The sequence below is a fragment of the Morchella importuna genome, assembly GCF_003444635.1.
Source record: "Morchella importuna strain M04M26 chromosome Unknown Morimp01GS007, whole genome shotgun sequence".
NCBI classification, from domain to species: Eukaryota; Fungi; Ascomycota; class Pezizomycetes; order Pezizales; family Morchellaceae; genus Morchella; species Morchella importuna.
In genome coordinates this window covers 1,090,862-1,105,781 of record NW_025763404.1, presented here as the reverse complement: position 1 = coordinate 1,105,781, position 14,920 = coordinate 1,090,862, and the positions used below count along the sequence as shown (strand labels likewise).

At 45.2% G+C, this 14,920-nt stretch overlaps 4 protein-coding genes across 4 annotated transcripts; 1 reads left to right on the top strand and 3 right to left on the bottom strand.

The window, feature by feature from the left end:
• Positions 1-173: 173 nt before the first annotated feature.
• On the bottom strand, positions 174-1,107 carry LAJ45_03481 (uncharacterized protein; the record flags this gene model as incomplete). Its single annotated transcript, XM_046113067.1, has 2 exons — positions 174-404; positions 475-1,107. 2 exons carry the CDS (start codon positions 1,105-1,107, stop codon positions 174-176), a joined length of 864 nt encoding a protein of 287 aa, XP_045973944.1.
• Positions 1,108-2,122: 1,015 nt separating this feature from the next.
• On the bottom strand, positions 2,123-4,234 carry LAJ45_03480 (uncharacterized protein; the record flags this gene model as incomplete). Its single annotated transcript, XM_046113066.1, has 3 exons — positions 2,123-3,053; positions 3,104-4,064; positions 4,180-4,234. The coding sequence occupies 3 exons, from the start codon at positions 4,232-4,234 to the stop codon at positions 2,123-2,125; spliced, it is 1,947 nt and encodes a 648-aa protein (XP_045973943.1).
• A 5,600-nt stretch (positions 4,235-9,834) lies between these two features.
• Positions 9,835-10,836, bottom strand: LAJ45_03479 (uncharacterized protein; the record flags this gene model as incomplete). Its single annotated transcript, XM_046113065.1, has 6 exons — positions 9,835-9,991; positions 10,050-10,232; positions 10,297-10,507; positions 10,564-10,627; positions 10,690-10,738; positions 10,814-10,836. The coding sequence occupies 6 exons, from the start codon at positions 10,834-10,836 to the stop codon at positions 9,835-9,837; spliced, it is 687 nt and encodes a 228-aa protein (XP_045973942.1).
• Positions 10,837-11,812: 976 nt separating this feature from the next.
• LAJ45_03478 (uncharacterized protein) lies at positions 11,813-13,948 on the top strand (the record flags this gene model as incomplete). The annotated part of the gene is made up of 7 exons (XM_046113064.1): positions 11,813-12,265; positions 12,438-12,486; positions 12,543-13,110; positions 13,184-13,260; positions 13,332-13,649; positions 13,705-13,877; positions 13,931-13,948. 7 exons carry the CDS (start codon positions 11,813-11,815, stop codon positions 13,946-13,948), a joined length of 1,656 nt encoding a protein of 551 aa, XP_045973941.1.
• Positions 13,949-14,920: the final 972 nt, after the last annotated feature.

Here is a 14,920-nt window from a genome sequence, read left to right as displayed (position 1 = left end):
CCACACAAAACCACAAAAAAAAAAAAAAAAAAAAAAAACCCAGGCAAGCCCAATTAATAGCTCAAGCCCCGCAAAAACCAAACTCGCAAATAACTACATCACTACGCAGCTGCCCAATCCAACCAAAAGTGGATCAATTTCACAGCTACATAGCAATAAGAAGAGATAGAGGCTTAACCCTTCCTCTTTGGTGCGCCCTTGCCCTTCGCAGGGCCGGTGTATCGCTTCTTTGCCGGCGTCCCGGCGCCGAGCTTCTTCCCCGAGTTCCAGTACCAGACCATCTGTGCCGCCAGCACAAAGTTCAGGAATGCGCCACCAAGGAACCCGTACAAGATGAGCGGGTCCTCCACTTCCGCCAGGGTCGTAAAGACACGAGCGAGCGAGCCAAAGAGGTAATTGAATACCTATCACAATCACCAATATCAGCCACCAAGTAAGTACCAATTCACCCAATCCACATTTTAAAATACATACCGCAAACGCCGAGAGGTTGCCCGTCGACTTATTTCTAGCCACACTGATAATCTGCGGCACCTTACTCGCCAGCGTCAAGGGGATAGTCGCCGCCTGCAGGTACCCCATAAGCTTCGCGTCCACCACACCCTCACTAAAGAGTGCATACAGCGAGGCTGCCACTACAGGCACAAACGCCGCCGCCCACATGTCCTTCCCCGAGTAGTGCAAGATCAGAACGGCAATGACCACATTCTGTACCGCGATGAGGCCGATCTCGCCATATGTGCTGATTGGGTTTCCCGAGCGGAAGTTGTACGCGAGGGTGCACAGGTAGCCCGCAGTCTCGAGCGCGTACGAGGAGAAGGAGACGCCGCGGGCAGAGCCAGAGTTGAGGAGCTTGATGAGCTGCGGGACCTTGATGATTGTGGAGAGGGTGATGATGCCGACGCCGATTGCCTTTGAGAGCGCGAGCTGGGTGCAGGCGGGGGAGGAGGCTGGGTCGAGCTTCAGGATGAGGGTATTATAGCAGACGGGGGTGATGAGGTCTGAGATGGGGTTTGCAATGCTGGCGGGGAGCTGTGCGGTGATGGGGGCCAGGTGTGGGCGGAGAGCGGCGAGGAGAGGCTCGAGCTGTTGGAGGACGATATCCATGATGGGCACTGTATAGTTCAATATGGTACTTGATAGGTGTATTTGTGTATATAAGATGTTGCAGTATCAATCAGTACGATGTATGACAGAGGCCGGGCGGGGAAGTGAAAAGGAAAAGGGTTTTGTGTGTGTGTGAGGTTTTGTTTTTGGTTGTTGAGGCTACATATGTAAATTGGCCATTCCCTGGGACCCGTTTTCCTTGGCAGTCTAGCTACCCGAACCGGCAAATCGATCACTGGCCCCGCCAAAGCTGCAAGTACCGAACCTGGCTACGTGCTAAGCAGCTGGCAGCTGGCATCCCCTCAACCCCACAAAAGCTTCAGACCGACTACATACCTGGAGCCAAATTACCCAGTTCCACAAGAACGTAAGCTAGGGACATACAGCAAGCTAGGGGTAGAAATATTTAAGGCACCTACTCGCCCATGGTCAACCAGCCGTAAGCCCTGTTTTCAGACCCCTATTTATACCCTCGCTGTAGTTAATTATCGAACGACGAAGCACTCAGGCAACACCTCGTTTCAAGCTCATAATTCTATTTCTATTGGCCTTTTTCTAGATAAATTTCCTTTTAAATGCCAAGACACAAGTAAATGATTGAGCCCGCGCTGAGGGCAGTGTAGTAAGTATTTTTATATATGTAGTACAGTCTCCTCCCTCTCACTCTCGAGCTCTCTTTTTTTCGAGTCAACACCGCAAAAGTCCAAACCCAAACCCAATCACACTCGATATCTTAATATGATCCCTATTTTCCTGGCCGTTGAAAAAAAAAATATACAGTTTAATCAATAAGAAAATAAAAACCGCTGAGCAAATAGAAATAATACATAAAAAAAAAGGAGAATAAAAAGCTTACTCCGCCCTATCCTCATAGGGAACAAAAACGAGAGAGGAAATGGTTTTTTCAAGGAAAGAGAAAGAGTGACCTGTTTTCCCAATAAAAGGGGGAATCGATTCGAATAAATATTACAAAAAAGAAAGAATAGTCTAGGAAAGGCTACAAAATTGCGGCCATTTAATACGCTAATATTCCCACAGTTGTCGCAGCAGCCGCGGCGATAATCATACCCATATCCCATACCTCCGACATCCTGTTCCCAGCGCTCTTTATCGTGAGCCGTCCGGCCGGATCATACGAGGGGGCCTCGGTGGTCGCCCTTGTTCCGTTCCAGCAATATTCCTGGAAACACTCCTGGCACTGTGCAGTCTGTGTGGCGCCTGTCCGCTCCTGCTGTCTGTGGATGATGGCGCATCCAACACATGCATGCCATCTCGCGTCAACTGTTCCGTTGCCCTGGGTGGCAACGTTGTATCCGTTCTCAATCATATAGTCACGCTCGCGTTGGGTGTAGTCCATTTTCTGGGTGGAAGTATTGGAGTTGAACGAGTAGGGTGAGTTGGGGATGTATACGATCAATGGCGGGGGGGTTCTGTCTGGGTCGGTTGTGATGTTGCTAGCATCGCAGCCAAAGAAAGTGGGGCGGTTATTAAGGCCCAGCGAAATGAAGGTGTTCACGTCTGGGATGGCTGGAAATAATGTTCCGTTGGCCATTTCGGCATTCAAATGCCTCTGGTATGTTGCAATAATTGCAGTACCATTGGGCCAGTTGGTCAATTCACCATCGGGCTCATTAGTGTCGGCCGAGTTGTCCATAGCAAAGATAACGTCAACTTTGCGTGGTGGTTGGATTAGAGGGTGTATAGGAACGTTCTGCCCGTCAAGACCACCATCAACGAGAGTCAAATCACGGGTTCTGGCTGAAGGGTTTATTTCGGGGTTGACATCGTAAAACGGGTTCGGGCTGTAGTCTGCAATATCGTTTTCCGATTCTGACACAAGTGTGAGTGCTGCCCCTATGAGTTCCTTGAAAACACCGGTGATGCCGAAGCTATCAAGCTGCGCGATGATGATGTTAAACAGAGATGATGAAGTTCCCATGACGAACCTATTAGATTGTTAGCCATCGAACTCGATTCCGGTCAATAAACTACGTACCCAACATTGTCGAAACCCCTAATGCACACATTGTCCTCAACGGGGGTACCATTGGTCACGTTGCTTCCCAGATATCTCATTTGTGTGAATGCATATAAAGTTGGATCAAATGATCCAAATTCAAATACATTATACTCATAAACTGTCGCGTTGCTTGAAATGATTAACTCTCCCGGATTCCTTCCATCGGCCACAATAATCGGAAACGGCATCGTCGCCGCTACAAAGTCGTCACTCTCTGCAATTGAAGAATAAGTCACGCCTGGACCTCCATTAGTCCAGTTCACAAATTGTCTCGACAGCGCCCGCGCCCAGTAATCCGTCAACGAAACATCGAAGCCCGCATCCTGCTTGGCCATGACCTCATCATGCAAGTCATTATAGTACTTGGTTGTATCAACAATATGCAGCGCTCCCTCGGGGGCCAAGATGCTCTGTTCGAAATCCCATACATTTCCGTCTTCTTGTAGTCTCTGGATCGTGGTGAAGTTGTTGATAACGATACTTCCCAACAACCAGCTCCCGCCTGACAAACCCGCCACATAAGTTGAGCTCTGGAGCAATCCTCCTAGATGTCCTGCTGCTGTTGACCCTGGTGTCCTGCTGTCGAACGCTGCGAACTGACCCCCACCAGATAGCAGCGCCCTGTAGCCACCGCCCGAAAATGCGATGCCAATGGTTGGCGAGTACGATGACATGAAGTTGCCCACATCGAAATCAACCATGGACGCACGGTTCAAGAAATCGGTCAAGGCCTGATCTGTGACCGTATGGCGCTTATCTACCCACTCGCGCTCGCCATCGGAGATATCCCTTGCACTACGGATCAGCGGGGTGTCTGGGCAATCGACTGGGCCTGGAGCGTAGCCTCCGCTGGGCGAGTCGGATACAGCGCGCTGGACGATCTCATTTAACGCTGCGCGTTCAGGAAGTGTGTTTGGTAATGCACTGGATTGTACAGCTGTTGTCGCATTTCCCGAAACGTTAGCTGATGCTTCTCTCTCGATGTGTATGAACAAGTTGTCCCTCGGCGTCGTAGGCAACAACGATGTGGTGTGAGTTAATTGATGTCTTACCAGAGATTATCAGGGCAGCTGTCAACAGCACCGAAGGGCCCAAGATCACAACCATAGTACTAACAAGGGGTTTCTCGTAGCAAACAGACAATCAAAAAAAGATGTAGTAGAAGAAAGAGATAGAGGGGGAGGGGGGTTTTAGGCGATTCCTCAGAGATCTGCTACCTCACAATATGCAATCAGAAGGCTGGGAGAAAGGCTGGGATATTATGTCAACCAATTATTGCAAACAACTACCAGGTTACGAGAAAAACGAATAAAAAAGCAACAGAAGGAAACTGGGTAAAAGAGCGACTGTTATAGGAAAGGACAGGTTAAGGGATTAGAATCCCAGCCGACGTCAACGTATTCAAAAGAATAGTTAACAGCTGAGCATGAGTTGACCGAATCGTGGCTGTCCTCCCTAATCGAGGATGCTATGTAAGTATATGTGTAAAGTGCAAAAAATAAACAGGAGGTGGTGATATGATGATGGGAGCAAGTACTACTAGGTACCTAGGAGAGGTAGGTAGCTGGTAGACAGACCCTGTATCAATTACTACCCTATGGATCCCCCCTCCTCCATCCCCCATATCACCACCATATTTATCCCTAACGCAGCGCTTTCAATTTGAATCTTGGATCGACTGTGCCGTGACCCTTTGCTTTCTATGGTTAAAGCCCCTCTCTCTTGAGCGCAAGCCTGCGCAGCTGCAGGCCAAATCCAGTACTAGCCCCCGTACACGGATGTGCCGTTTTAGTAGCGGGAGTGTAAGACCTACAACTTAGTTCCTTAGCTATTGACTTCTTAGACCTTGCAGCAGCGCGTTTCACGGCCATGGTTCATATTATTTAATCCTTCCCCACCCGCCATGTGCTCAACGCACAGTCGGCGCTTACCGCCAAATAGAAAGAACCCAAGGGCGAGAAGGACCCAAAAAAAAAAAAAAACTTTTCCAGAACACTGAGTAAAGGAAAGCTCATATGCATGCAATTAATGAACTAAACAAAAAAAAAAAAAAGGAAAGCTCATAGACAGGCTCATCCCTAGATCTATCCAACACTACTCTAACTCTCTAAACCAATATTCCTAGAGTACACTACTGTTGACCCCCGTCGACGTGACATATCTGAGTATCCCTACGCACCATTGTATGCACAAACTGCTCCACAAGGGAAAATAGAAAAGTCTCTAACGTCAACCGTTCCTCCCAGCCGGTCTGCTGGTACAGTCAACATTCCAATGACATAGCTTGATAAACTCTCTTTCACCCCTGCCTTATCGGCAGCCTGTTATCCGGGGGTCCAAGGATTAGGAACGATCCGTCTCCCGGCGCGGGCTGTGCACTGTAATTTAAGGGTCCAGTCTATATCACTGATTAATTCGTTCATTGTAATGCAGGTATGTAGTTAGTTTGTGTAGATAGAGAAGGCACAGTATGCTTATGGATACGCTTACTTGAGATAACCTCTAAGAAGCACATCCAGGTAGATACTTTATATAGAGTTAAATTCACTACAACCCATCATAGGGGACACATGTTATGTAGATATAGATCGGCGTTTTGAGCCTGTACCCCCTTAAAATTAAACTGATGTCGTGGCATTACATACAGCGAGCGTGTGGTAGAATCTTAGAATATGAGAAATGCGAAATGGTCGGCCAGCCAGCGATGAAAACCCTGGATTCACCTCTCGCTACACTGCGCGGGCGGCGCCAAGTATGTATGTATTTGATTGTCCAGTCATCTAACGCAATGATGTGATGGTTTCCTTTTTGCCATCTACATGTGCATATGCCTTATAACCCTAGTAATGTGAATGAGATTGTTTCCAATATAGGGAGCCAAGCTAGAGATTGGAAATTGGTAATAATTTAGCTTTTGCGAGTTCGAGTTAGAGGATAGTACTCTTAGAGGAAGCTACCAAACTCAAATCATGTCGTACTCTTACTCGTATCGCCAATGATCACTTAACACAGCCACAGACAAACAAATCACTTATTGTTATAATTACAGCATTTCAGTAGAGTAATCGGTTAATCCTCAGCTCCTGGGTCAACATGTGAGAGAAAGTTAAAGTATTGTTGTAATCAGATATATAAGTGCTCAAAACAGAGTATTCCGAACCATCGCGTGCCGATCTACATATTGTACATAGCCCTATGGTCTGATCCATAATGCGCCACACCTTAAATCCCAATCGGATCAGTTATGTATTTTGTACATGTATGTATGTACGGAAGGGCTGTGCTTCCCATTATGTCGCTTGACTTAAGGTGACCCAATGGTATGTACTGTCAGCCGTCCCTGTCTGGTTCAGACTCTAAGCGATATATTCATTGCTTATTAATATTCGAAAGTACATACTCGTAGCTTCATAGCGTTTCCGAACACGACCAATATTGCATGACATACAAAAAGGTGGATTTGGCGCTTTTTTGTATGGCATGCAATAGCAGTCGTGTTCGGAAACGTCATGAAATTGGCAGTACATGGCCAGCTTAGGTCCCAAAAGTCTGCTGATGTACATGTATGTATGTTCCATAAGTACTCTAGAGTACTCCACATTCTGAGTAGATACTCTACTCTACAGACACTCTTCTACTGAGCACACTGAGCTGCACGCGAAAACCTCGCCGATGCAGTGCTGGATAAATAAGGCCCCGATTGTATGACTTGTGCGCCGAATCACCGGACTACATGTAGGTATTTCGTAAAATATACTGGCTACTGGTTAAGGTTATTGTTTCATAGAGCCACCATAGCTGCGGGGTAGGCTGGCACTACCTAGTGTTTCGATGCAGCTGCGCATGATCGATTTTTGAGCTGAAATAAAAAGTAACATTGCAAGCCTAAGGCTCGTCAGCTTCAGAAGAAGAAATTGTGAATCTAAACTAATGATAATACACGTAGGTATGCACATAGCTAGATGTAGACCCGTAGAGCACTCTCCAATCAACTACATGTGGTACTCTACTCTACGTATCTACAGACTACATGTAAGTCAACGCGGTGTAACTGCGAGTGACCACTCATGACCCTCGGGCAGTCCCACCGGTCTAGATCCGAAATGACGTGCAGTAGCTTATCGTTAAGCATAGACAAGGCGCGGGCACTCTCGCGCACGTGCCTCACGATTTTGGCTTAACCCCAAGCCATCTCGCTATTTTTCACTCCGGTTCGGGCTTCTATGTTAGTAAGTGACCGTGACGCGTCTCTCTCTCAAAAGCCTGAGCGTGGGAGGGAAACATCTTAGCTAGTGCTTTGACAAAACCCGTCCCAAATTTGTTTGCTCGGCCCATCAGTATTTGTGCTCAGGCTTAACAGACTTCTCGGGAACGGTTTGTCTTGTCTCGGGAGGGAGGGATTAAGTAATGCCGGAATTGGGGCAAACGTTGGTGGAGGAGCGTCTTGGCGGTAATTGGTTCATAAAAAGGTTACGTATATCTAGCTATCCACCCACGACTCTAGATACCCTCAAATTTCGATCAGTGAAATGATATGGCGCCCATTGCAGGAGGTTTCCCACGATTGACTTTAGTTTATGGCTTTAGAACCTGAGGCACTCGCCGGTAGTTATCGATGTGTGTAGCTAGAGTAGAGAAAGCCATACCCTCCGATTCTAGCTAGGTATTGACAACGATTGAATTTTGATATCTGAGGTGGAAGTGGCTTACTTCAATTGCAAGGCACCCAATTAGGACAAAATTGGCTGTTACCGCAACTATCCTCAAATTCTTATGCGTTAGTTGTAACCAATAGGGCGTAAGGGCGGAAGGAACTCGTGCCGAATTCTTATTGACCAAGACTATTGATGGATTTCCCGTATATAATCCGATCGATCGCGGGGCTGAGAACTGAGGAATATATAATTGTTAGAATCTCGAATGCCCTTGTTCTTAATCTTTGCTAAGAGTGATGCTGGGGCTGGGTCATATTCTATCACTCGATATCATATGCATAAAATGAGATAAGCTGGATGTTAAATTCAACGACATAAATATTCTGAAACTGGCACCAATAAATTAATATGTGCACTTCTTATCAAATAAATGCCGAGTATGTGATATGATAGTTCTCATCATAGAGTCGGTGTTGTAGTGGGGGTGACATACTGTGATCCATAAGGTTGAGTACATGGAGGATAGATAATATAGGGACGAATACCGCCACTTGAATACCCAACTATATTCATAGAAACAAATGTCCTCCGCCTCAAAAATTCTTCGGGTGCTTTGGGGCGACCCGAGGCCACAATACAAATTCCTCTAGGCTAGTATAATTTTCAACGAGGACAACTTGAAACCTCTTCTTGCCTGTGGTTGGACCGGAGTCGGACCGGAGTCGGAGTTGGAGTCTGTAACGGTGATGGGATAGGTACCTAGTTGGGTTCTATCATTGGTTGATATGTATGTAGATAGAGTACATACAGATAGTGCCTTACCTATTGAGGTTTTTCTCCGGCTTAGTGATTTGCCCGGATTAATTCCGACGAAGAGATGCAAGGAGGGGCGGGGGAAAAGTTTGGGATTCTATGATTGGGTTGATAGAGTACTCTCGGCACGTAGATGTATGTAGGTACGTCCATGTAGGGTACTCTCCCGCATTTTGATCAAGACCCCCAGAGAAGTGCGCTTATGCATTCATACGCACGTACAATCTACAGCATCTATGTGTGGTCCACGAGGCATTGGCCGCGGGGCCCCTGCCTCGAGAAACTTAAAGCATGGAGGACTGTAAGGCGAGCATACTTGGGGCGAACCCCCTCCTGCTCGCCTGCTCGCTGCTCGTGGTTTAAGTAATCATAGTATTACCTATTGGCATGTACTTACATGTATTTAGTGGGATTGATATTTCCGATATCGAAGATTCTAACTCCAGTGCGTGCGCAGATAATTGTATCGTTTCAACAGCAAACTACAAATTTTATAGGTCTAAATACATTAATTGTGCTTCGAGTAGCTCGAGCACCTAGAGGTACTACCTCTGTTTGCATGAGAAAGCAAAGGTATGAGGCACCTCAAGTAGCCTTGTGGACCGCATTAGCCCGGCCCCGGCCCTCATACTCTACACTGATATTATACTCTCGCAATAGTCCTGAAGTACCCGGAGATGCAGCTGGGAGGTCTTTGTGTGTTTTTGACTTCTACTCCAATAGCAATTGCAGATTAGAGCTTGAATTTTCGGGTACTTGTACCTACTGCGAGGAGGTATATATATGTAGTTTCGATGTTACGATGACAGGTCATATTGATAAGCTCTTCTCTTACAAGTAGCCCTCAAGTAAATTCTGTTCTACGTAAGTTAGCATGTTCATGGACATCAATAACCTACTATTAGCAACAAATGATTTGAACCCATTTTTACGTATAGATATATGAATTCAAGCCGGTTTAACAAAAAGGTTCACCACTATGCATTCTCCACGCGAATTTCTAAGCGGAGTATTGTCATTTTTTGATTTAGGCAAGCGGATTTCTGCTTTCACAAAAAAGGGTATCGTAGGTTCACTCAACATGTGCTAAAGCCATCTTTCTTTAGCTAAAAAGCCGGACTTAGCGTACAGTTCCCCGAGAGGCATCATCGTAGCATACAATAGGTCGACTATATTAATGTAAATAAAAAAAAAAAGAATAAAGTAAGAAAAACGCTCTTGATTTTAGGCTCTGCCTATTTAAGCAGCAGTAGTCTTCTCCTTGGGAAGAGGAGTGAAGCGGAGGTATGGCTTGACGATGCGGAAGTCAGGGAAGAGCTCCTTGGCGAGCTCGTTGCTGACGCCGGGGTGAACAATAACATCATCACCGGGGACCCAGTTGATGGGAGTGGTGATACTATGCCCATGTGAGTAAGTGATATTTCATGGCTCAACTGTGAGTAGTGGATTCTTACCGGTGCTTGTCACCAGTCTGGAGAGAGTCAACAATTCTCAAGACCTCAGCGGCGTTACGACCGGTAGATGCAGGGTAGGAGAGAATGGTACGGATGGTCTTCTTGGGGTCAATGATGAAGACAGAGCGGATGGTGAAGGCAATGCCCTTAGAGTCGACGTTGGTGGTGTCCTGGTGGTCGATCCTGTTTGGAAAGATAATTAGCAACATGAATATTAAAATTTAGTACAAATAGGGTAAAAGCTTACATATCATAGGCCCATGAGATCTTGCGGTCCTTGTCACCAATAATAGGGAACTTGAGGGTAGAGCCAGAGATCTCATCAATATCCTTGATCCACTCGCCGTGGGACTGGATGGTGTTTGCTGAGAGACCAATGAGCTTGACGCCGCGCTTGCTGAACTCGGGCTCGAGCTTTGCGAAAGCACCCAACTCAGTGGTGCAGACAGGGGTGAAGTCTTCAAAGATATTAGTAAATAGTACGAGGTATGAAGTATGATTGGAATAGACATACCCTCGGGGTGAGAGAAGAAAACGACCCAGTTGTCGCCAATGAACTCGTGGAACTTGATGTTGCCCTATTGCAAAAGAAGTTTAGTTAAAGCTGAAGATGTCAAATAAGGAAGAATAGAAAACTAACGTTGGTAGTTTCAGCCTCGAAGTCAGGAGCAGTGCTTCCAAGACGGAGACTGTATTGATAATAGATAGTTAGTGGGTTTGATTTTTTAGATAGATCGTTCATGAGAAGGGAAGCTTGAACATACGGGGCAGCACGTTCTTCAGCCATTGTAGTGATTTTGTTTGAGTAAATTGATTGGAGATGAGTGGATGATGTTTGTAAAGAAATGGTGCGAGAAGTGCAAGTGATAAAGGAAGGGATGGATTATAAAGAGGGGCAGAGAAAAAAAACTTCCCCACTATATTAACTTTCTGCCCCGCCATCGTGCACGCAATACGCTGTTTGGATGGTTCGAACATCTCATGTCATGCTTGGAACCAGTGTGCCGGGAAATCGCATCATCAGGGACTCTGTTTATTGGCTGATTTAGACGTTCTTGCATCCTTTTAAAGAGCCGCACGTTACTTGTTTGGGTCAAACGGCGACATATCACCAAGAACAGACTGTTTTGCTACAGTTTTAGACCTTCCGGCTGCAAAAGGCAAATTTGCCACATTATAAATAAATGTAGCTTGGCTACACAGATCTCAATGTTTTTCAGTCCTCACACTCCCACCTCACGACAAATTAAGTTCAGCATTCAAGTTCTTTCATTCAGGGGCGTATTTGAGTTCCTTATCACCGGCAACTCTATTTCACTAATTAGAAAGCTCGAAAACCCAATGGATGCTCTTACATATTCTTATCATAAGCTCTTGCACTCCATGTCTACTCAACTACCGTCCTACGCCTATACGCAGCGTCATTCATTGGACCGTTTTTCTTCAGAAGTTTCTATCGGAGTTATGCGTCCTACCCGCACATGTACATACATAACATAGCGTTTTTAGCGTCCTATTCGCGCCCCACTCCTGAAATCCGAACTCCAATTGCCGATGATAGTCAAGAGATAGCCGAGTAGCTCAAAAAATGCTTCTGGAAGGTGTCTGCGAAAAAATAAAAAAATAAAAAAAGACAAGGGCTCTACAATCCTTCATAACTCGTGCCCTCTTTCCTCCTACAGTTATGCTAAGAGCTTCTTCAGTATTTCTTTGGTTTCTTTGAAGTCTTAACGAAGAAAACCGTAGCCAATCGTCTTTCAACAATGACGCAGGATACACTCCCTCGAAGAACTTCAGAAATTGCCCAACACGCCCAACACACAAACTACTCAGCAGGTGAAAAGAACTTCGAGTCCGAGCTTTCAAAATCTGGACAACAGTCTTCACAGACGTCAACAAACATGGTACAAACGACATATAGGTATCTTGAATGGAGCACACTACCCAGCGATATTTACCCATTTCCCGAGAGGCTTCCAGCCTCAGTGATGAAGCAGACCGACCCTTTCACATGGAAGAAAGAGCATAAGAGCATGATATTGGCATTGGCTTGTTTTTCAACAGGGATGACAGCGTACGCTGCAGGGGCTTATACAAGTGGAATTAGCCAGATGTCAGAGGAATGGGGAGTTGGCAGGACTGCATTGCTGGTTGGAGTGACTACATATACGACTGGCTTTGCAATTGCACCGCTATTTCTAGCACCTTTGTCAGAGGTACGGCTTTTCTTACGAGACAAACATTTTACACCATATATAGCAGTCAGAGGAGTTTCAACATGAGAATGAAAACTCGTATTGAAGCTTGGGGCCGATATGAACGGCTGTTTTTTTACATTTCTTCAACATTAAATCCTACCTGGAATGATGTACTGATAATATTCCTTAGGTGTACGGAAGAAGACAAGTTTTTCTATGGACATTCGGATTATTCAACAGTCAGTTGCCCCTTCCTTGATAACTAAATTTCGGGTTTCTGACATGGAAGTTGCAGTATGCCACCTTTCATCTGCACTTTGTCATAGCTATCCAGGTATGCTGGTAGCGCGTTTCTTTCTCGGTGTTGGCGGATCTACATTCAGCACGATGGTAGGTGGAATTATCTCAGATATTTATCACGCACCAGATCGTGGTCTTCCCATGAGTTTGTTTTCGACTTGTGGGTTGGCCTTTACTGGTGTAGGACCTCTTGTTAGCGGTTTCGTGAATGATAACCTCTCATGGCGATGGATTCACTGGATACAATTGATACTTAATGGTGTCGCTATGCCGATCGCCTATTTTGTCCTCAAAGAGACCAGAGGGAGTGTACTACTCAGTCGTAGAGCAAGAGCGTTGAATCGTTGGCTAGGTGAAAACGAGGAGTCGGATGAAGGGCAAAAGGAGTTGGAAAATGCCGGAGGAATGAGAGTTAGATGGAAAGTACTTGCAGACGAAGAGAGAGAGAGCATGGCAATTGTAATATCAGTTTCATTAACTCGGCCCTTCCGTTTGCTTTTTACCGAGTCGGTGGTTTTCTGGTTTAGTATGTGGGTGTCATTTGCTTGGGCACTTTTGTTCCTGTAAGTCTCTTTTGTTCAACCTTGCTTATATCATGAAGCATTGAGGATTGACAGCTAATTTTATGTGGTTAAGATTCCTCCAGGGTGTTCCTCTAGTCTTCAAAGAGAACCACGGATTCGATACTTCACAGACTGGAATGGTTTTCATTGGTAAGTCAAAATACATTTCGCAGAAAGCTTATCATGTCTTTGATCGGATCCAGCTAACATTTGTTTATCAGCAATGGTTGTTGGTACTCTTATCGCACTTGGCCTTAATACATTGATAGAATACTTCGCAAAAAAATATTTTCTAGCAGGAAATGCCCAACCAGATCCTGAATGGAGATTATATTCTAGCTGTATTATCGGATGTTGTCTCCCAATTGGAATGTTTTGGTTTGGCTGGACATCATTTTCATCGCAACATTGGATCCTCCCAAGCATGGGTGTTGGATGTGCCACGATTGGGATATATGCGATCTATCTCGCTGTATTCAATTACCTTGCAGACGTATACCACCGCTACTCTAGTAGTGCAATTGCTGCTCAAAGTTTTTGTATTCACCCCCATGCAAAAATCTGCGTGAAATGAGAACTAACAATGGATCTCAGGTCGTAATATGCTTGCCGGATGTTTCCCGTTGGTTACGACCGCAATGTTTCATCGTATGACCTTTGCAGGGGCCTCAAGTTTTCTTGGGGGAGTTGCAGCATTGTTAACAATTGTGCCATGGGTCTTGGTATTCTTCGGAACTAGGATTAGAGCACGGAGTGCGTTTGCTAAAGTGTGTATAACTATCCCATTTATCTTAGAATTATTAGCTAATTCAATAAACAGGAAATTATGGCAACTTGAAGAGCTCTAGCACGCTCGATATGTCATGGCTTGTAAGCAATTTATACACCGTTCGAATTGCTTTCACAAGTCATGTAAGACTTTGAAGTTACCATTTTTGGGAGAATAAGGGGTATTGTCTAGGCTATGCCTAAGCTAGGTTATTACGGTGGCTATTGGGTAGTTAATTTGGAATGAGTTGGTCATTCAGGGAGGGATAATTATAAACTTATGGATACTAAGTAATGCGGACAAGATATAGTATATACGTAGAATTTTTATAATGATTAAATGCAGGTTTCTTCAAAGGCGTGTGCACATAAAGGCATCTCCTCCTTGTTTTTTTTGGAGAATTCTAATTGCGGGGAAATCACATGAAACTTGGGGTGTGCATAGATCTTCTTAGCATTTGTAACTACCCCATTTCCAAACTCCGAACCTGTGGCAAAGAGCATCTTGGCTTCTAAAACCACACTTACTCCAGGTGTGTACAGTGTTACTCGAGCTTCGCAAATAGGAAATAAGAACAGAGCGCTTAATGTCTATTCTTTCTTTTGTATGCGCCAAGGAAGCCACCGTAACACAAGGTTCTCCAGCGATTTTCAACCATTAGGAATACATGTATGTATATGTGCTTTTGTATGTACTGACGCTGCCGGATGGAAGCTATTCATCATGATCAAGTATGTACAAAAAAGGGATTTCAAAAATAGGTAGCGTTCAAATACGTCAAGCGTCAGTTACTAGGTCACCTGCCACATTTTCTTGGACAGCTTCAGACCAACCGCGCGAGTACATATATAGATCAGCCAAGAGATACATATCTAGAGTATTTTAATAGCAAAGTACATTTAGTTACTAAACTCTACATGCACATACCCACCAAACTGCCGCAGGTGTTTTTAATCACAAAATATCACTCGCATAACAACCGTGCGATTATTAGCTACAAGCCACAACATAGGATCTTAATTTACAAATCCAGCTGCATAT